General features: G+C 41.6%; 1 protein-coding gene across 5 annotated transcripts in view; it reads left to right on the top strand.

Annotated features, from left to right (window-relative positions):
* The window catches only part of CNOT4 (CCR4-NOT transcription complex subunit 4), a 135,990-nt gene extending 115,542 nt beyond the window's left edge, over positions 1-20,448 (top strand). For 3 of the 5 annotated variants that reach the window (XM_002711994.6, XM_008258150.5, XM_089328650.1), the window contains exons 11-12: positions 18,143-18,355; positions 19,052-20,448. In XM_002711994.6, coding sequence (XP_002712040.1) covers positions 18,143-18,355; positions 19,052-19,353 — 515 coding nt within the window. In that variant the 3' untranslated portion in view covers positions 19,354-20,448. The remainder of the gene's footprint in view (positions 1-18,142; positions 18,356-19,051) is intronic. The other 2 variants (XM_008258152.5, XM_008258151.5) reach the window with 1 other exon arrangement.
* Positions 20,449-22,395: the final 1,947 nt, after the last annotated feature.

The raw sequence follows: 22,395 nt of genomic DNA, 5'->3' as shown, positions 1-22,395 counted from the left end.
CCACAACGGCCAGAGCTGAACTGATCCGAAGCCAGGAGCCAGGAGCATCTTCTGGTTCTCCCACACGGGTGCAGGGGCCCTTTTTTTTTTTTTTTTTTTTTTTTTTGGACAGGCAGAGTGGATAGTGAGAGAGACAGAGAGAAAGGTCTTCCTTTTTGCCGTCAGTTCACCCTCCAATGGCCGCTGCGGCTGGTGCGCTGCGGCCGGCGCACCGCGCTGATCCGAAGGCAGGAGCCAAGTGCTTCTCCTGGTCTCCCATGGGGTGCAGGGCCAAGCACTTGGGCCATCCTCCACTGCCTTCCCGGGCCACAGCAGAGAGCTGGCCTGGAAGAGGGGCAACCGAGACAGAATCCAGCGTCCCGACTGGGACTAGAACCCGTTGTGCCAGCGCCGCTAGGTGGAGGATTAGCCTAATGAGCTGCGGCGCTGGCCACTGGGCCATCTTCTACTGCTTTCCCAGACCATAGCCGAGAGCTGAATCAGAAGAGAAGCAGCCATGACTTGAACCTGGTGCCCATATGGGATGCTGGCACTGCAGGCCGGAGCTTTAATCCACTGCACCACAGCACCAGCCCCTAACCCAATTCTTAAAATTCACTTTTTAAATCACCTAACACTTCCAAACAATATGACCACAACTTACAGTTTTTCAAATAGATGTGATTTTTAACAGATTTTTTTTTTTGCTAAAATGTTAGTCTCTGCTTAGTTTAAAGCTTCAGGATATTTTAAATAAGAATTAAGGTTTTTGATTTATTTGTGAAAATGTATTCATCTATTCTTGCTTCCTTTTTTTTTTTTTTTAAGATTCCACACTGACTTGAGAATTGGATTTGTTTAGACTATCTCTTGACAGTCTCTTCCAAATTCAGCTATAATAAATCATAGCCAAGGAGGAATACTTAAGTATATGTTTCAAATTATTTTTAAGCTAGGGCCCCTTAGAGAACTGGTGGTGAGCATGTACGTCTTTGAATTCATCAGGGTTCTTTTGAAATGCTATCCTCCATAAGAGTATCATCTTTACATGGTCTGGAAGGAGTGTGTTGAGATTAGGATTTTTTTTGCATTTTTAAAAAGATTTATTTTATTTATTTGAAGTGCAGAGCAACGAGAGAGAGAGAGAGAGAGATCTTCCATCCACTGATTCACTCCCCAAATGGCTGCAACCTTGGAGCCTGGGTCAGAACAAGCCAGGAGCCAGGAAATCCCTGTGGACCTCCCACATGGGTAGTAGGATCCCCAGCCCTTGGGCCGTGTTCACTGCCTTCCCAGGCACATTAGCAAGGGCACTGGATCAGAAGTGGAGCAGCCAGGATTTGCGCTTACACTCCAATATGTGGTACCAGTGTGACAGGGCAGCATCTTAGCCCACTTCATGATAACACCAGCCCCATTTTCTTCATTTAGACATCCTTTGAAGTTGGAACCAAAAAAGCTATTGTTTCTCCTAGTATGTGAATAAGTAGTGAAAAAGAAGAAAAAAGTAAGGTAGCCTTTTTAAAAAGGGACTATTACTTTCTAGCTATTTTTATATTCACAGAAACACTGAATGGAGTTAGAGTTGTCCCATATGCCCTATGCCCCGCAACCATATGTTCCTCCATTATCAGTGTCTCCCATCAGGGTGGGACCGTTGATGAGTTTATACTGATGCATCACTATCCCCCAAAGTCCATAGGTTACATTAGGGTTTGTTCATGGTGTTGTGCGTTCTGTGGGTTTGGACAAATATATAATGTACGTGTGGCTACCATTATGGCATCATACGGAGTGGTGTCACTGCCCTGAAAATCCTCTGTATTCTGCCTGTTCATCCCTTCCTTTCTTCTCCCCCCCACAGCCATTCGGTAACCACTTATTTTCTTATTTTCTGTTTCCAGTTTTGCCTTTTCCAGAATGTCATATATTGGGAATCATATAGTATATAACATTTTCAGATTGGCTTTCTTCACTTGGTTATATATATTTAAGTTTTTGCTAGTCTTTTTTTTTAAATTACACATTTGAGATACTAAAAATAGCTAAATTTTAAAGTATACATTCTTGTTTAAAAACAAACACATCTAAAAATCCAATCTCAAAACAAACTTCAGTATCTCTTAGTTTGGATAACTGGATGAAAAAGAACTTGAACTAGGACTCATATGAAATGCTTTACCTGCTATGCCACTCTTAAAGATGTATGCTTGGTCTGTTGTTTTGAAAATGTTTATCACCATGACTATTCTGTTTCATTTAGTTTTAATACAAAATAATGAAGTTATATAATTTAATGAAGTAAAATTTTCCTGAAATTAAATGAAATAAAGTGCCTAAAAATACTTCCTAAAAATGAAGCTCATAATTGGGTTATGAAGAATTTGTCAATTAAAGAAATGTTTCAGAAAAATGGATACTTTTAGTCTTATTTGGGAGTTTTGTGACTTTTTTCTTTTAAAGATTTATTTATTTATTTGAAATGTGGAGTTACAGAGAGGCACAGAAAGGTCTTCCATCTGATGGTTCACTCCCCAGTGGCCAAAACGGCCGGAGCTGCACCAATCCAAAGCCAGGAGCTTCATCTAGGTCTCCCACGTGGGTGCAGGGGCCCAAGGACTTGGGCCATCTTCTACTGCTTTCCCAGGCCATAGCAGAGAGCTGGATCAGGAGTGGAACAGCTGGGACTTGAACTGGCACCGACAAGGAATGCAGGCACTGCAGGCAGCGGCTTTACCCGCTATGCTGCACTGCTGGCCAGCCAGCCAGCCCCATACCTTTAATTTAAGCTATGCTGGTAGGGATTGATACTCACTTAAAAAGTGGACTCTGTAATCAAAAACAATAAGTAGCTCATTTTGATGTTTTAAATAACTTACAGTATTTGGAAAAGTTACTTAAAACTTATTTAAAACATTACAATAGCTTTCAGAATATTTGAACAATAATGAACTTCAGAATTCAACAGACATAGAGCCATAAGGGGGATTGCTGCCTAGATAGCAAAATTGCTGATCTGACTGCAGGTCTAGAGAGAAACTTCTGTGCTGATGAAAAATATTTTATTGGCACTAAAAAATCAAGAACTTTTCACCTACTTGACTAGAAAGGGCCAACCACCAGTGATCCACTAAGGAAATACAAAAACAAGCAGAATTTAGGAGGCAGCTAGAGAATGTTACCACAAGCTCCAAAGAAAATGGTACAGAGTGGACATGCAGTAAATGTTTGTTGAGAGAGAGATGTTGCTTCTGGAGGCCTGCAAAGTGCATATCTGCTTTGTGTTAAGTCCGTACTTTGGAAGCATTTGATCAGATTCATATGCACAGGAGTTATAACTTACCTCTTGTTTCTGTTGTGTCATTCATGGTTGAGATCCACCCCTCTGTTTCCAACATTATGATTTGTTCTCTCCCTCTCTTTTTTCCTACCCTCTGAACTCAAATCTCAGCTCTTGGCTCTAACCTTATTTTCCCAACACTCCCTCACCACAGACATACCTTTCTAAAGTTTCACACAATGCTTTTTTCTTGTTATCTGAGTCCTCATTTGTAATACTTACAAATCTGTATACTGAGGAATCTCCCCTGAAACACACAGTTCTGAAAGCCCCTACAAAATGCCTGCTTTTCAGAACTCGTGTGTACTGCTGAGCTGTTTTAGGAGCTCAATATTTTGGTAGATAGGGCATTCCTTAGAGTACTTTCTACTTAAATTATTTGTTTTCCCTTGCTTAACACAAAATGTTGATATGTTTTCCCATTTGTGCTTCTTGAGTACAGTTTGTCAGATATGTGAATAAAATTACCACTTGTTTATTGACTTCTAGATACATCCTCAGTTCTTTCAGCCTCTCCACAGTTAACATGACTTCCAGTTCTCTCTGTAGTCCAGTTCACCTCTATCCATATTTTGACTTGACAGTGATTTCTTAAAATAATAACCTCATGCTTGAAAATAATCACATGTCGCCAGATAATCTGCTTTTTCATTAAAACTATTCTTACTAATACATGTGTTTCATTGTATTTACAGAGCCCTATTTTAGAAGTATCTTAGGTTTTACCACCGTTTTGTCAATGGAGAAACCAGGGCTCGAAGTGGTTATCAATTGTGATTTGCCCAGTGTCATAAGTTGCTAATTTAGATATTACACATCTGTTTACATGGTCTTAGTGTTACCTGTTTAGAAGTTTCATTACTCAGTTGTCATATCATTTATCCTAAGCCAGTAGTAAAGCTACTAGACATATTATCCATATACACTACTAGTTAAATCTTTTCCATCCTGTACTTTCCCAATGCATTCTTAGAAATCTTAATGTATACTTGAAAATTTATGTCATTGATTTAGTATGGTTATATATGAATTTAAAGTGATAGCTTTAAATTAATAGCTTTATTAATAACATTTGTGTGAAGAATGTAAGTTTTTTTATTACATGAAGAATGTAAGAATTTTAATTTAAGAATAGGTGTCATTTCCATTACTGATTGTGCCAACTGTTGAGATGGCTGTGTGTTTCACATGTGTAAGTGAACTTTATGGATTTATCAAATATAATAACCATGCAGGCCAACAGAAACTAAGCAGTGTTTAGAGACTTTTAGACTGGTACACTCTCAAATTCTACATAAATTCATCTAATCTCTACTATTTATGCTATACTTTCATATCTCATCTGAAAGGAACCTGCCGAATTCAACATATACTTTTTTTTTTTTTTTTAAGATTTCTTTATTTACTTGAGAGAGAAAGTTCCAGAGAGAGGGAGAGACAGAGAAGTCTTCCACCTGCTAGTTCATTCCCCAAATGGCCACAACAGCCAGAGCCGGGCCTATCCAAAGCCAGGAGCCAGGAGCTTCTTCTGGGTCTCCCATGTGGGTCCAGAGGTTGAAGCACCTGGGCTATCTTCTACAGCTTTCTCAGGCCACCAGCAGGGAGCTGGATTAAAAGTGGAGCAGCCAGGACTTCAACCCATGCTTATATGGGATGTTGGCACCACAGGCAGATGCTTAACCTACTATACTACTGTGCCAGCCCCTCAACATACACTTCTGATGTCCTAGGAGGCCTATCCAAAGATGGGGCTGGCACTGTGGCTCACCTGGTTAATTCTCCGCCTGTGGCGCCAGCATCCCATGTGGGCACCGGGTTCTAGTCCCGGTTGCTCCTCTTCCAGCCCAGCTCTCTGCTGTGGCCCAGGAGGGCAGTGGAGGATGGCCCAAGTGATTGGACCCCTGCACCCGCATGGGAGACCAGGAAGAAGCACCTGGCTCCTGGCTTCGGATCAGAGCAGCACCGGCCGTAGCAGCTGTTTAGGGAGTCAACCAACGGAAGGAAGACCTTCCTCTCTGTCTCTCTCTCACTGTCTGTAACTCTACCTGTCAAATAAAAAAAAAAATTTTTTTTAAAAAGGAGGCCTATCCAAAGAATAAATTAGAATTGGTTCCTTATGAAAATTCTTTTTGTTTCCCATTGATCACTGTGTTCTTTTCTGGGCTTGAGGCATCAGTGGGATGGCAGTTGAGCTGTTTCAAATCTTATGATCTGAGCAGACAGCAGAAGAGGAAAGCAGCTGGGCCATCAGATATGGAAGGGAGACCCTTTCAGTGGAAAGCAGTGGTCAATAGAAGCTGCCTTTTTTTTTTTTTTTTTTTGCTACTTGCTTAATTGCAAAATTAAAGTTCAGCTTCTTATATATTTCAGTTGGGAAAGGGCTGAGATTCTAAGCAAAATGCTGTGATCATTTCCCAGGAAAAATGTCCCCTAAAGTGGATAGAACAGTGGTATATTATTCCTTTATAAAGAAATTGTCAAGCCTCTAATAATCTGTGTCACAATTTTCCCAAGTACTAGTTCTAAGTATGCCATTTCTGGAGTCCCTCATTTCCTCCCTTTCTGGCTCTTGTCTTGACAGTGGTTTTATGATCTCATTGATGAGGATTAATAACCCAAGATACAGTTCATCTTGCACTTACAGATTTAAACTCATTTAAATTGAGGACTTTTTACTGTCTTTGCATCTCTCCTGATTTACAGTTCTCTTCTTTTTGTTGTGAAGTCAGTCCTTTTGGTTTGAAATCTGTGCTTTTTTTCTTTCTTTTCTTTTTTTTTTTTTTAAATAAAGATGGAAGGAAGCAAAATGAACATGGAACTATGCTGTTACTATTATTATTTTTTTGGTAGCTTAATATTTTGACATCAGGCTCAGCAGTGGCTTTTTCTAATTTTTCCCCTTATTCCAAACATAGCTTTATTTTTCCTTCAGTACGTTTTGCATCCTTAGATCATATGGATTAGTATTTTAATCCATAAGGATTATGACACTCTCACATACAGGTAGGTTATACACCTTTACCCACCTTTCCCAAGTATTCAAATCAGATCTCATTAGATTCTCCCTGTGCAGCCAGTGGCTTCTTTGAATTTTTTTCTGTTTTTCTTTTCCTTATAGGGTTGTTTACTACTCATAGCCATAATGTCAAGTTTTCACATCCTCTGTGGCCTGTGAATCATTGCTGCATGTAATCCAGGGACTACTCCCCTCAGTTCTTTATCTGACTTTCATTTACAGCCATTGAGCCCTGCGGAGGTTCAGGTTCAATTACTTTTTACTATATAAAGACAGTCTGTTTTCTTGGAGGAACTCAAAATCTGCTAAAAAAAAAAAGCCAAGTAAACAAATAATTGTAGTATTATGGGAGCAAAAATAGCCAGAATGCCTTCCACCAAAGAACTCATGTGTAATTTTTCATCTCTTGGCTTTTTTTTGGGGGGGGGGGGGAGGTAAGATTTATTTATTTATTTATTTGAAAGTCAGAATTACAGAGAAAGAAGGAGAGAAAGAGAAAGATCTTCCGTCTGCTGGTTCACTCCCCAAATGGCCACAACAGCCAGGGCTGGGCGAGGTCGAAGCCAGGACCTAGGAGCTTCATCTGGGTCTCCCACGTGTGTGCCGGGGCTCAGGCACTTGGGCCATCCTCCTCTGCTTTCCCCAGCACGTTAGCAGGGAGCTAGATAGGAAGTGGAGCAACTGGTACATGAACCTGCGCCCATATGGGATGCTGCTGGTGTTACAAGCAGTAGCTTAACCCCCTGTGCCATAGCTCTGGCCCCTCATCTCTTGCTTCTATAAACTCCATGGTTATCAACATACTCCTAAGGCTTCTATTATTTTTCACAATAGCCAACCAGAATTAAATCCAGAATAAAAATTTTCCTCCTTGTTTTCACCTTAGAAGGTGAGATGGTCAGTAAGGAACATTTTATCAGGTTCATTTTCTTCTGGCAGATGGAGACCTCCAAGATGTTGGTGTGGTTGCCACCCACCTTGTCCCTGCAAATGTGTCATTTGTTTTGAGGGAAGTTACTCTGACGAATGTTCTGCTGATCTTTAGATCCTCTCCTTGATTGTGAGACTTCTTGATTATCTTTACATGTCCTCACAGAGCTTTGCGCATAGCCAGTGATTAGTCTTACACTCACTTAAATTCTTTCCTCCAAGTTCCTCATTTCAGGTTTTGCAGATTTCTTATGTGGATTTTTTTTTTTAATCCTTTGGTTTCACTTAACCGTGTTGCTTACCTATTCTGGTTCCAAATCCATCTGATCCCAGTCTGTGATGCTACTAAGAATGTATGTATATTTAGAGTTAATCTTAGGGTTCATCTTAAGTTAACCCTTTCCTCATTTTAAAAAAAAAAAAGATTTATTTTTTTAGTTGAAAGGCAGAGTTGCAGAAAGAGAGAGAGAGAGGCAGAGATCTTCCATGCACTGGTTCATTCACCAAATGGTTGCAATGGTCAGGGCTGGGCCAGGCCGAAGCCAGGTGCTTCATCTAGGTCTCATGTGGGTGTGGGGACCCAAACACTTGGGCCATTTCTTTTGCTTTCCTAGGTGCATTAGCAGGGAACTGGATTGGAAGTAGAGATGCCGGCAGTACAGGTGGCAGCTTAACGCCTTGTGCCACAACGCTGGTGATCCTTTCCTCGTTCTATATGTGCCTTTACACATAGACATCTTTTTGTATTTTCCCCTTTGATTCTGCTTTCTAAGATCCTTTGTAAAGCAGTTGTCTAGATGTCTTTCTGCTCCCATTATATGTTCTGATTCTCCTCCAAAACAGATTTATAGATCCTTATAGAAACATTCTAGAAAAGTAGACTACATGCTGTCCAAATCTCGCTTACTTTTATTTTGAAATGTTTCTACTGTATTTTGCGATTCACTTCCTGCATTGACCTCAGTTCTACAAGGAACGCCTTTTTCCCCTTCCACGTCAGCCTCTTTTCTCTGATGCTTCCCTGGTTACTGCTTATCCTATACGCAGAATGGCAGATTAGGCACATGTTCATTCCCTCTGGAATACTACCATTTATTATCACAGGTTGTAGTTATTTAAACATGGCTGCCCTCCCTTTTTATTAGCCCATTCGTCCTGCCAGAACAAGGACTGGCTGTTAATGCACTTGAGGGCGAGAGCAAACGCTTTGGAGTCGGAGAGATTTTGATTCTGTTACTTTTCAACTGAAAGAACCTTGGGTAAATGTAAGCTAGCAGAGCCTTCTTATTTGTGAAAATGACACTGCTACTGAACTTCCCTAGACTGTTGGTACCAAAGTAATAGAGTACAGGAGTGAATGATGAATAGTGTTTAGAAAAGGAAGGTGGCTAGACTGTCTTTCAGAACCTGTTTACTGCCCTGAACACGGTATTCGAATTGCTTGTTTTTAAAAAAGTATCCCTTATTTGGGGCCGGTGCTATGGCATGGTGTGTAAAGCTGCTGCCTGCAGTGCTGGCTTCCCATATGGGTACCGTTCAAGTCCTGGCTGCTCCACCTCCGATCCAGCTCTCTGCTGTGGCCTGGGAGGGCAGCAGAAGATGGCCCAAGTCCTTGGGCCCCTGCACCTGTGTGGGAGACCGGGAAAAGGCTCCTGGCTCCTGGCTTTGTATTGCCACAGCTGCAGCTGTTGCAGCCATTTGGGGAATGAACCAGCGGATGGAAGACCTCTCTCTCTCTCTCTCTCTCTCTGCCTCTCCTTCTCTGTGTAACTCTGACTTTCAAATAAATAAATCTTTTTTTAAAATCCCTTATTTAAGCAGTTTTGACTTAATTTTAAAATTCAATTTAAAAAAATATATTTGTTGATGTTTTGGCCTCTAAAATGCTATTAATTCATCATCTTAGTGGTTCATTTCTTGTTAAGTTTTGGACCTCAAAACGTAACTCATTCCTCTTTCAAACAGATTTGTATCTTTCTGAAGAGAACCATTTCTTAATAGCATTGTACAGATAGGAATTAAACAGGCTTTGCTGGGGAAACCCGCTTCAGGCGTGCAGGCAGCTTGAAGCACATCAGGTCTCTAAGCTCCTGGGGAACGCGGACAGTGTCTGCAGGCAGGCCTTCTACCAGCTGGGGAGGTAGATGGGGAGGGGAGATGCCAAGGGGGCAAGCGGTGACTCCAGGAGTGCCCAGCACATTCCACTGCCAGACGAGCGCGCTTCAGACCAGAAGTGTCGTATGGAATGATCTGGAAAAGACCGAGACTTTTGGAATATTGAGTAAAACTTAGCTGAGATGGTGAAAACATTCTAGACAAGGAGTGACAGGAAGTGAAGCCCAGAAAGCACAGATCATGTTTAGCTGATGCAGGTTTTTCCATGTATGACATTTCTGCTTCTACAGATGGGAGCAAAATTTGCCTGATTTCTTTTTCTGTTTCTTTGTTTTCATACCACTTTTTTTTTTTCTTAAAATTTTTCACCTAGTCTAACTTCTACTTTCAGATCTACTAAACTCTTAAGATTTTGTCTGTGCCCCAGAAAGTGTGCCCTGCAGTACTGGTCTGTCTTGCTTTATGGTAAACATAGTCATAGTAACTTGAATGTAAACTCTGTTGTCAGTAGAGTAATATTTTTTCATAACTTGAGTTGATGATATTTTTCTTTGTCTGCATATTTTAGTGAATAAATTGGGGGTGGTTTTTGTAGCTGTCCTGAAGAGTGGCACACCTGTATTATAAAAGCTTTTCTATGTTTTAATATGACAAATTTTGTCTGCTATTTAAAATTTGATTTAGCATAATTCATGTATATTTGAGTCACTTAGAAATACATTATTGAGGTTTGAGAAAATTCAGACTTTTCTTGCAATCAAATGTTGGTGGAGATACTCTATATATGCATGACGCAGGGGAGGGGAGGCTAAGACAAGCTGTCCTTGTGTTCATATAAAAAAGCATGAAGATTTGAAAGTCTAAGTGTAACCGTAATGAGAACTAAGTTTCTGATACACAGTCACTTGCATCAAGAAAAATAAGTTTAACATAACCATGGAGCCTCCGATTGTAAACTGTAAAGGACAACAGTGAAGACCAAGAAGATAGACTTTTTTTTAGGAAAGCAAGATCAGGTTGTGGATCGAAGCTTTAGGAAGTAACCATTAGTTACAGCTTAAAAACTGAAGCTCAGAATAAACTCTCCCAGGAGTATTTGTGAATATTTGTGATTCTCAGTGGTTACTTTTGGGTGGGGGGTGTGTATAATTGCTCTCAGGGAACAAGTTTACTTAGAATATGAGGCCTGTGGCTCGAGGTACTGTATTCTAATGGGAACTGAAGCATTAGGTCCAGTTACGTGAGCCAGCCTCCCTTACCCAGATGTGAAAACTGAAGAAATTGATGGGTCAGTGAATTTTGTTGCATGAAGCTATTGTAATTAATAAGAGGTGTGCGGTTAGTTTTAGGGCTCCTTCAAGTGTGTTCTATCCCACCATGTTGTCAATGTACAGAGATTTAGGTCTTCTCCCAAGAGCAGCAGATCTTATTTTTCAAATTAAATCTTACGTAGTACCGTAATCCAGGAAATCCGGGTGGGAAGGATGCGTGCCCTCGTCCTAGTGCCCTGTCCCTTCAACATCCTTCGTCCTTTGGGCTGGAGACATTGTGCTAACTGAAACAACTCATTGGCTTTTTGCCAGTGACAACTTATTATAAGGAGCAAGTTTGCCCACTTTTGCTGCCTACAGTTTGCTTTTTATAATAATTAACATAGTGTAGTTAATGTGAGGAACCGAAAGGCCATCTGGGTGCTCTAATGCTGACTGGGTTCACCTGTCTAAGTAATTGAGCTTTTCCTGTTTTATGATGTTCTGGAAAAATCTGTTGTCAGAGTACAGCCTAATTTTACCTTGTAATGTAGTCGTTGCTTGTGACGTCTTTCTGCATACTTCCTAGTAAGTATTTAGACTAGCTCAGTGTTAGATAGTTTCAACTTGTGAGATTTTTCAGATTCGAGGGGGCCTATGTAGTAACTCCAGCATCAACTCCATGGATGCTACTGTTCTGCACTCACCAGCCTGTTCCCACACGTGTGCTCCACCGGCCTCTTACTGCACTTTTACAGCATTTCTTTTTTTGTTTGTTTGTTTTTTGTTTTTAAGATTTATTTATTTATTTGAAAGAGAGGCAGAGAGAGAATATATTTCCATCCGCTAGTTTACTCCCCAGATGGCTGCAATGGCTGGAGCTATGCCAGTCCGAAACCAAGAGCCAGGAGCTTCTTGCAAGTCTCCCACGTATGTGGGTGTAGGGACCCAAGGACTTGAGCCATCTTCTACTGCTTTCCCAGGCCATAGCAGAGAGCTGGATCAGAAGTGGAGCAGCTGGGACTCAAACCGGTGCTCATGTGGGATGCCAGCACTGCAGGCAGCAGCTTTACCCCTTCACCACAGCTGTGGCACCCCTTGGGTTATGTTTTTGTAGTTAATATCTAGTACTGTAATTACTAGGATGTACAGTAAATGTTACGGTTTGGACGATAGTCTGGTTGAGTCTCCAAAGGGCCATGTGTTGAAAACTTGATCCCTGGTTTTATCTGATAAGAGGAGGATTGACTTAATCCAATTACAGTATCTAAGGTGGGGCCAGGGAAAGTGATTAGATTGGATTGGTTTGTTAGAGTGGAGCACCCATGACCCAGTAATTCATGGAGACTTTGAGGAGAGAACACAGACAGAACTGTGTGCTGTTTATCTCTCAGCCTCCTGCTTGCAGCTGGCCCTTTCTACCAGCATGGTCTGCCACCTGTCACCTTCACCATAGATCAGACCAATGGGGCTGTCTGATCCTGAACTGTGAACCTCCAAAACCAGAAGTCAAAATAACCCTTGTCCTTTGTAAGTTACTTCCTCTTAGGTATTTTACCTTACAGGTTCTGTCAAGTTGAGGGTTCACCTAAGTACAAGATGACTTCACCCGCCTTGCCACCGCGCCAGCCCAACGTAGATAGCCTTCCTTGGTCGTGTAACCCTGGGCATTGCTTCTGCTTTCTCAGATCGCTGTTGCCGAGCTCCCGGGGTATTTTTGTTGTCTCACTGTCTGCACCTTAAGCTCCTTGAGAACAGAGGCCATGGTTTCAGTGCATTTGTGTTTCTTGCACACTTTAGGCACTCAGTAAACAATTGCTTTGAAAGTACTTTAAAATTGTATGTCTTTGGGGTCCATGTTGAAAAATAAAGCTGCTATAAACAACCTGGTCCCCTCTCTTGCCCTCAAATGGTTTAAAACTGAAAAGAGTGTTGCATCGTACTATTTATATATTCTAAAGTAAAAATAGTGTTAGCATCATAAAACATTTAAGCATGTTAACATAAGTGTGTTAACAATCATTTAAAAATAAAATCCTTCCCCAATACTGTTTTTTTTTTTTTTTTAAGATTTATTTATTTATTTATTTGAAAGTTACACAGAGAGAGGAGAGAGAGAGAGAGAGGGAGGTCTTCCATCCGATGGCTTGCTCCCCAATTGGCCACAAAAGCCGGAGCTGGGCCTATCCAAAGCCAGGAGCCAGGAGCTTCTTCTGGGTTTCCCACGTGGGTGCAGGGACCCAAGGACTTGGGCCATCTTCTACTGCTTTCCCAGGCCATAGCATAGAGCTGGATAGGAAGTGGAGCAGCCAGGTCTCGAACCAGCGCCCATATGGGATGCCAGCGTTTCAGGTCAGGGCATTAACCTGCTGTGCCACAGTGCCGCCCCCCTCCCCCCAATACTGTTACTAATTACTTTTAAAATAAAAATTAGTATTATTTTAGGTATAAATATAATCAGCAACTTATTTTTCATTGTACTTAGTTTGATTCAGGTCTTTCTTGTGGGAAATTTAAAGTACTTTCCTGTATCTTATTTGTCTGCCATGTTTTGGTGATGAGAGCACTTAATAATTAGATTGATTATACAGTACTTCTGTGAGAATGATGGGTGTTATCCATGAGTTCCTAAGAGAAGACTGGTGCACAGAGCCATTTCCTGGCAAATAAGAAATTCCCTGCCTTGTTTTTTCCGAAAGTTTACTGTATATCATCAGTATTGACCAAAAGACAAGCATTTGTTACTAGGCATTTATCAAGTAATAAATGGGTTTTAAATTGCTTTTCTTTTTTTATCCTTATAAGAGTAAGGCAGATGCTGTTCCTAGTTATGAAGTAAGCATGCTAGGATGTTAAGAGACTAAATATGATACATATACCCCAGGGTATATTGCTAGCCACTTGTGGGACTGCCTTGTGCAACCCACCTGTAGTTCTCAGCCCAGTGTTTCCCCTATTAGACCTATAGATCTGTAACATATTCAGTTGAACCCCAGTGTGAAGCCCTTTTTAAATCAAGTGAAATGAACTAACATCAGGTTGAGTGAGTAGACGAAATCCTTGTACTATTTATCATGAAAACATGTATTATTAGAGCCTTAGAAATAAAGGAATCAACTTTCATTGTTAGTGGTCCTCATTGGAGATTTTCCCAGGAGACATTTGCCACGTCTAAAGACAATTTTGATAGCCACAAATGGGGTGGGGATGCTTGGAACTAGCTACTAATATCTCATGTGTAGAGGCTAGTGATACTACTAAACTCCAGAAAACATTATGTGATTCAAAATGTCATTAATGCTGTTGATAAACCCTGCAGTGTGTGTTTCAGGGAAGATAATTATTAGAGGCACTTGCAACCAAAATAAATTGGGTCAGAGGCAGTAGAGTATGAGATAAATGAGGTGACTTTAGATGGGGCTAGACTGAGATAAGCTATTTTAATAGGGTTAAGAATTCAGCTGACTTCCTTTCTTTTACCCTTTCTTTATGCCAACAGTTGGCATAGCAATCATGGAGGGAATAAGTGAAGATACAACTTCTAAGCTACTTGGAATATGGTCTCATTCAAGAGCTAAAGATGTCAATCCACGTCTCTAACATTTGGGACTTCACCGTAAACCAACAGGTTCCCCAAATGTCTAGGCACATGACTTTTTGGTGTGTGTATGTGTGTGTGTGTGTTTGGAGGGGGAGAGGTAGGGTCAAGATTGTTCAGAATTCCAAACTAACTTATTTCCCCAAGGTATCTTATAAACAGTGCAGCTGGGAGGATCTGAGTTTCTCGTTTTTCTATCATGTGCCATATCTAAATTCTTCCTCCCTCCCTCCCTTCCTTCCCTCCCTCCTTCCCTTCCCTCCCTCCCTTCCTCCCTTCCTTCATTTGAAAGGCAGAGGTAGAGAGAGAGAGGTCTTCCATCTGCTAGTTCACTCCAAATGCTGCAGTGGCCAGAGCTGGGCCAATCTGAAACCAGGAGCCAGGAGCTGCTTCCAAGTCTCCCACGTGGGTGCAGGTGCCCAAGGGCTTGGGCCATCTTCTACTGCTTTCCCAGGCCATGGCAGAGAGCTTGATCAGAAGTGGAGCAGCTGGGACTTGACCAGTGCCCATTTGGGATGCTGACATTGTAGGCGGCAGCTTTACCTGCTACGCCACAGCACCGGCCCCTCTAAATTTCTTGGGCTAACATACTCTTGCTTGATTTTTATTAGTAATTGAGTAGAAACTATAGAGTTCTTATATAATACTCCCCACTATTGTCTTTTGACTTTATTTTACTACCAGTTTTCAAATAAATATTATATAAATGCAAGTTGTATTCTGTTAATGCAGACTTAAGTGTCCCTGAATTTTCATTTCTCACTAAATCTAGAGCAAATGTTATGTAAATATACAGTCACATATTTGAGTGAATTATGTGGTATTATCTTTTACTCTATTTCATGTAAGAGAAAGGCTTTTTCTTGTTTTTCTTTCTCTCTCTCTCTCTCTCTTTTTTTTTTTTTTGAAAGGCAGAGAGAGAGTGAGAGAGAGAGCAAGAGCGAGCGAGCTTCCATTCATTGATTCACTTCCCAAGTGGCTACAACAACCAGATCTGGACCAGGCAGAAATCAGGAGCCAGGAATTCCATCCTGGTCTCCCATGTGTATGCAAGGGCCCAATTCCTTGGACCATCTTCCACTGCCTTCCCAGTAGCATTAGCCAGAAGCTGGCTTGGAAGTATGGAGTAGCTGGTACTCAAACCAGCACTATGATATGGGATGCTGACGTCACCAGTGGCAGCTAAACCTGTTGCACCAAGCAGTGGCCCCTGATTAGGCTTGCTTCTTTCTCTTCTTTTTCTCTTTCCTTCCTTCCCTCCCTGCCTTCCTGTCTCTACCCCTCCCTCCCTCCCTCTCCCTCTCCCTCTCTCTCTCTCTCTCCTTAGTTAGTTATTTACTTACTTACTTGAAAGAGTTACAGAGACAGAGAGAGAGAGAGAGATCTCCCATCTGCTGGTTCATTCCCCAGATGGTCCAACAGTCACGGCTGGATTATGTAGAAGACAGGATCTTATCCAGTCTCCCATGTGGGTGGCAGGGGCCAAGCAGTTGGGTCATCTGCTGCTGCTTTTCCAGGACGATTACCAGGGATCAAGATGGGAAATGAAGCAGCTGGGACTCAAATCAGAATCATAGGCAGCAATTTTACCCTCTATGCCATAATGCCAGCCCCCTTTCTTTCTTTATTCTTTTTAAATATTTTTTTGTTTGAAAGCCAGAGTGACAGAGATAGGGAGAGGCAGAGAGAAAGAGATCTTCCATTAACTGGTTCACTTGCCAAATGGCCACAGTGGCCTGGGTTGGGCCAGGCTGAAGCCCAGAACTCCATCCAAGTTTCCCACATGAGTGGCAGGGGCTCAGGTACTTGAACCGTCTTCCACTGCTTTGCGAGGTGCATTAGCAGGTGAACTGGGTCAGAAACAGAGCAGCCAGGAGTTGAATCAGTGCTCCCACATGGGATGCCAGCATCTTCCGTAACAGCTTACCCTTACGCTGCACCACAGTGCTGGTCCCTGTGTGGATTCTTTTTAATGACTGTGGCCACATACTTCAAGAACACTTGTCTTCCTGAAAGTTTTTTCATATAGTTATACATCCTTTTTTTTTTAATTTCAGGGGAATTTCATGTCCCTTCTTTGAAATTTCCCTTCTTTAGAGTTCACTTTTTGATTAATTAGAAACCATTTTAAGTTGTTCAACCTGGTGATATGACTACTTCAAAGATTAGAATTTGCCCTGGACACCAAGCCTTCCTGTAAATGAGGGTATTCTAGGACTTCCATTTGTCACTGTGATCTCATTTGTGTCTTGTGCAGTTAGGGAGCCAAAGGGAAATTCTAATGATCTTATTTTTGATTCGAATTTTTTTTTCTTGGTTGCAAAATGACCAGTTTTCCTGCCAACCATAGCTAATGGACATAATGTAATTATTCTGTGTTTTTTGTCTCATAGGTTGCAGGTTTTCCCTTACATATTTGACCCATTTAAAAAAATCCTCGATTAGTTTACACAAAGAAGATCAACATAGAGAGTTTGGTACTACTTTAACAAAGAGTCTTTAGATAGAATCTTGATTCATTCTTTCAGTAATAAGTCCTGTGAAATTGGATAAATTATGTTGCAGTCTGTTTTTTTTTTTTCTATAAAATGCAGATTATTCCTCCTCCTCTGCCTACCCCACAGGGCTGTTGTGGGGATAATGAAGTAATTGGCTGTGAAGTGCCTTGACAAATGTTACAGCACTACAAATGTAAAATAGCATGGAAATTTAAGAAGGGTGAGGTTTAGTAAATTATATCAGTTGTGAAAAGATGTTTGAAGAATATTTCCCCTTTTGTCTTGTTTGTAAAGCGTAAGGTACTTCTTCTTCATCTTAGTAACCTCAGAGATGGCTTTCATCGGATTTGGTTGTAGTTTTTGGTCTTTTTATAAATAAGGTTAGTCAAGTTAAAGGTTCATTTGCATGATGTAATGTGGCACAGAGCAGTGACTGATACAAAGCAAAATTATAGAAAGAAAATTCCAAATTCACCAGATCAGACAGACTGTGCCTCATAGAACATCATTATCATCGCCATCCTCATTATCATCCTCAATTCTGTAGAGCCAAAAATATTTTTCCATTTTTTTTCAAAAACTCCGGTTGGTAATTTGGCCTGTGTTCTTATATTCTAAGCAGTTGTTAGGCTTACCTATGGTGGTAGATCAGGTTAGTCACAATTTCTATAAAGTCTGTTCATTGATAGTGTCTTTTATTTGATGTAACTCATAACTAGATCCAGAAAATTGTAGGAGCCCAGGAGTCAGGTGTTGAATGATAGGCAGAACTGTTGGAGGGCAGTAGGCAGACTGTATTGGAAATTATTCTAAGAGATGTCTTAGCCCCCTGCCTCTTGGCACTACCAGGAAAATGTTCTTTTCAAACTCAGAGAAGCCTGTTCATTACCGTCCTTCACCTCTAAAAAACATTTATATCATTTTATAATCAGAAGAACTTAATCATTTTTCTTTTCCTACTGACTGTGTTTATCCTTCAGAAAATGACTTTTCCATTCAGCGGGCTCAGAAATAGGCTCCTGTAGTGAACTTGGCAGACTTGCGTTTTTCGTAGCGCTCAGCTGGCCAGATGCCTCACTGACACACTTCCTAATGTGGCATCGATCAGATTGTGCTCCCGAGCACTGAGTCTGTACACTGGACTGTGACGTGCACACACGCAGTGGTGAAGATGCTCGAGGCAGATGAGAAACTCCTTGTCCTGCCCCTAAAGCAAGTTTTCTCACTTACTTCGGGGGCTCTGAGCTCACGAGCAGAATCCTAACCACGTTTATCTTGCTAGGACAACTTATTTTAAATGCTCAGTAAAGAAAGAGTAAATCTTCTCCCGCTTAACCACTAAAGAACAACACATGTTTCTAACGTCAGCTTTTTATTTTTTTTTTATCTTTCATTTTTTGTTGGTAAATCTCCCAGACAACAGCAGTTCTGTAGAGAGTTTAAATATGAAGGAATGGCAGGACGGGCTAAGGGCACTTCTACCCAACATTAACATCAACTTTGGTGGACTGCCCAATTCTTCTTCCCCCTCCAACGCCAACCACAGTGCACCAACGTCCAACACTGCCACCACCGAAAGCCTGAGTTGGGACAGCCCTGGCAGCTGGACAGACCCAGCCATCATCACAGGTAACTCTCTCACTCCCTTCAGCTCCACTCACTGCCATCGATTTGGTTTTTAGCACAGATTAAATTAAGACAGAAGTCTCTTCAACAAAAGTTTCTCTTTACAAAGTCACGAACGTGGGGTGCTTGTCTCATTCTCAGAGGTCATGCAGTCTTGGTGAACCTATCAGCCTAGTCCTGTCCTAAGGCATTGGGTGCCTCATTTGCTTCTTTTGGTCTAAGTAGGTGTTAATGTCTGGCAGCATGCGTGTATTTTGTAGGCCTCAAAGTGCAAAAGGATCTGATTTTAGCCTTCTTATAAGGAACATACTCCACTTTTTTTTTTCTTTTAAATAAAGCTCTCTATTATAAGGCTATCTTGTTGATGTATCCCTGTTAGAGAAGGAAAAGCATGATTGGGAAGTACCACCTTCGGGGTAATCATTTGCAGCTCCGCCTCTGTGACACTGGGGGACTAAGTTTGTGTAGTTGAAGTCAAGGGTTCATGTGACAGTAAATCGTGGTCGTTGTGGCTGGGAGGATGAAAGGAGCATAAGGTTTAAAAGATCTTACGTGGAAGGGGTTGAAGGTCATAATTTCCTTGGGGTTCCTTCTTGGAGAAACTAACCCCTTTTGTTTTTTTCTAAATTTTTTCGGCAAACTTATTCCTTCTGCACAAACTCACCATTTTTCCTCTTTGTTTTCTTTTCTCTCCTTTAGGTATTCCAGCATCTTCAGGAAACAGTTTAGACTCTCTTCAAGACGACAATCCTCCACACTGGCTAAAATCCCTTCAGGCCCTCACAGAGATGGACGGCCCCAGTGCTGCTCCGTCGCAGACGCACCACAGCGCCCCCTTCAGCACACAGATCCCTCTGCACAGAGCCAGTTGGAATCCCTACCCTCCTCCTTCAAATCCTTCCAGCTTCCACTCCCCACCCCCAGGCTTTCAGACAGCCTTCAGACCCCCCAGCAAAACCCCCACAGATTTACTACAGAGTTCAACACTGGACCGCCACTAGGCAAAGAGGAGAAACCATTAGAAAATGCAGGATTTGTCCCACCCTGTTTTCTCCCTCTCAGCCTGCCCACAGCCCCTTCTCATCTCTTACGTTCTGAAGAATCCAGTTCCTGATCAATTTTTTTTCTCCCTATCCCCAGATGCAATGCGATCACAGGGTCATTACCATCTTTTTTTTTTTAATTGTAAAAGTTTCTATTGATCCAGCATTAGAGTGACACTGTTGAATGTTTCTAAAAAATGCCTTTTTAAGGAGAGGAAAAAAAAAAAGAAATCAAAGGGCAGTCTCAATACTTAGAAAATTACTGTTTGTCTGTTGCGCATAATAATGACATAATCTGCTTAGCAGAAAATGACGATTAATCTATAGGAAAGGTCAAGTAAATGCATTACCAACTGCAGAAGTTTGAAAACCAGGTTAATTGAAATGAGATTGCTAAACGCATGGGGAAAGCAGTGGTCCTGGCATCTAGCTTGTGTTCAGCTTATCACTACTGCAGGGAAAAAGCTTTTAATTTAATTTAATTTTTAGCTCTTTTGGCGGGTTAATGGGGAGGACTTGATTGTGTTGTTAAGCAAAAGAATTTATTGGAAGTTGATGGAAAGACAAATTGATCTGTAGTAGTACCTTACTGGCCTGTTGCTAAAGAGTTTATAAGGAGGGAAGAAGTGATTTTTTTTTTAAAGGAGAACAAATTTTTGGCTTCAGATTTCAAGCAAATTCAAATGTTTTAAAGAAAAAAGTATCCACAGATTTAATACCTAGACATGACATATGAGCTGAAATGTAAGTGATTTCTCAGTCTTTCTCCTCTGTCAGAATCTTCTTTGACCTTAAATTCACCTGATGAGGGCGCTCTGGGATAGCACTGCTCTGGGGCCACTGATCACCGTCAGGAGCAAATCTCTGACCTCCTTGCCTGCAGCTTTTACTTAACCCTGTAGTTTCTGGACGTTTGTGCAGTATTGAAAAGACAGGAGAAAAGAAAACAGAAACCTGGTTATAACCTGACGCTAAAACTAAAAACAAGGAAATGTACCTCTTTCTTCAGAATTAAAACTAAAATCTTAAATAAAACAGAAAACTTGATGATGACCCTTGGGTTCTTGTTTTTGTTTTTCCATTATGTCGCATGTGGATTTGAAACTTTTTATGACACGTGTCGTCAGTGGTTTCCATTTGCTTTTGCATCTTGAGCAGTAGGGAGGGTGGTTCAGAAGAAGACACTAGGAAACAAAGCTGTTGGTTGCCAGCCACGGGGGCCGGGCCGTGTTGAAGATCTGGCCAGTTGTCCCCAGGAGTTCCTCTTCCGGTGGCTTTCAGCAGAGGGGACCTCCTGCTGCGGTTTTATTCTGCGGGCCCAAGCTTCCCAGCTGGGAATCCTTACGTGTTAGGAATGTTTGGGTTGCTGACCTGGGAAGTGTTGGTTCTCTTGGAGGGTCCTGCTGGGACTAGCAGCCAGCACGCCACACAGGTAGCACCACTTAGTCTGCCGGGGGAAACAGTTGTGGCTGTCCCCCTAGCACCTCTCACAGCTGACCGTTACTGGGAGCACCTAATTATGCAGAAATGATCATAGCACTGGCGAAAAGAGAGAAGAAGATAGAAATTAAATGTTCCCTACCAGAAATTCCTGGAATCTGTATGGCTCATAGGTCTTATTTTGGACTATATTCAGAAGTTGGTGTGGTGTTAGCCTTATCTATCTCCCAGGGGAATCTTTGTGGGAAGAATTAAGTAGATGTAGATCTTACATTCTGTGCTTTTGGATTGATTTTCTCACCTAACCTTGAATTTGCTTTTAAAAGAAAAAAGAAAAAAATCTTTCATACAGTTTTTGAGAAACTTCAATAAATGCCACCATAAATAGGCTTGGGCTGGGCATATAGGAAATTGTTTTCACAAAATTAAGCAAAATGTTACTGTGTTAGGAGAGGACTGGAAACTACAAGTTCTGTTTGTCCTCTGAGTTTCGCTTCCTTTTCCTAAACCTTTGCATTATCCTGCAAAGTGATGGGCCAACCCACATAATTGTCAGGAAGCAGTGAATTGTAATTAAGACCTTTTGAGAGTTGGGGGAATCCCAAGATGTGTATATCAATAAAAATACTTCTGTGTTTTTAAAAGAAGGGAAATTCTGCTTCTAAGACTGTACTGTCTTGTGTGTATATTTAATGGGTTGCACATTCAGAAGATCTTACAAAGATCATGACTCATTTTTTAAAGATTTTATTTATTTACGTGAAAGGCAGAGTGATAGAGAGATCCTGTGTTTTCTGGTTCATACCCCAAATGGCCACAACAGCAGGTCCAGGCAGAAACCAGGAGCCCAGAACTCCATCTGGGTCTCCCATATGGGTGGCAGGGGTCAGGCACTTGAGCCAGCTTCCACTGCTTTCCCAGGCCATTAGTAGGAGCTGGTTTGGAAGCAGACCAGCCAGCACTTGAACCAGCGCTCTGGAATGGGGTGTCAGCATCGCAGGCTGTGGGTTAACTTGTTAAGCCACCATACTGGCCCCTAGCATGACTGCCTTTTAAAGAACAGAAATAAAGAAAAATTACCTGCGTGCTTGCCACCCAGGTTAAAAACAGAACTTACAGTTACCTTAGGCTCGTAAATGTCCCTTTTCAATTCTTCCTTTTCAATAACTACTCTCTTTTTTTTTTTTTTAAAGTAGAATTAGTTTGTTATTTTAAAATTTTTACTTGAAAGGTTGAGTTACAGAGAGAGGGAGAGACAGAGAAGTCTTCCATCCACTGGTTCACTCCCCAGATGGCTGCAATGGCAGGGGCTGGGCCAGACTGAGGCCAGGAGCCAGGAGCTTCTTCAGGGTCTCCCACATGGGTACAGGGGCCCAAGCATTTGGGCCATCCTCTGCTGCTTTCCCAGGCACATAAGCAGGGAGCTGGATCGAAAGTCAGCAGCCGGGACATGAACTGGCACCCATATGGGATGCCGGTGCCACAGGCAGAGGCTTTACCTACTATGCCAGTGCCGGCCCCTGCTCTTTTAGTTTTTTAAAATTCAGTTATTTTCATTTT

The sequence above is a fragment of the Oryctolagus cuniculus genome, chromosome 3 (genome assembly GCF_051225735.1).
Source record: "Oryctolagus cuniculus isolate XC-2025 breed Fujian yellow rabbit chromosome 3, ASM5122573v1, whole genome shotgun sequence".
In the NCBI taxonomy this organism is placed as follows: Eukaryota; Metazoa; Chordata; class Mammalia; order Lagomorpha; family Leporidae; genus Oryctolagus; species Oryctolagus cuniculus.
Note: the sequence above shows the minus strand (reverse complement) of the source record. Positions and strands in the feature narration are given on the sequence as shown.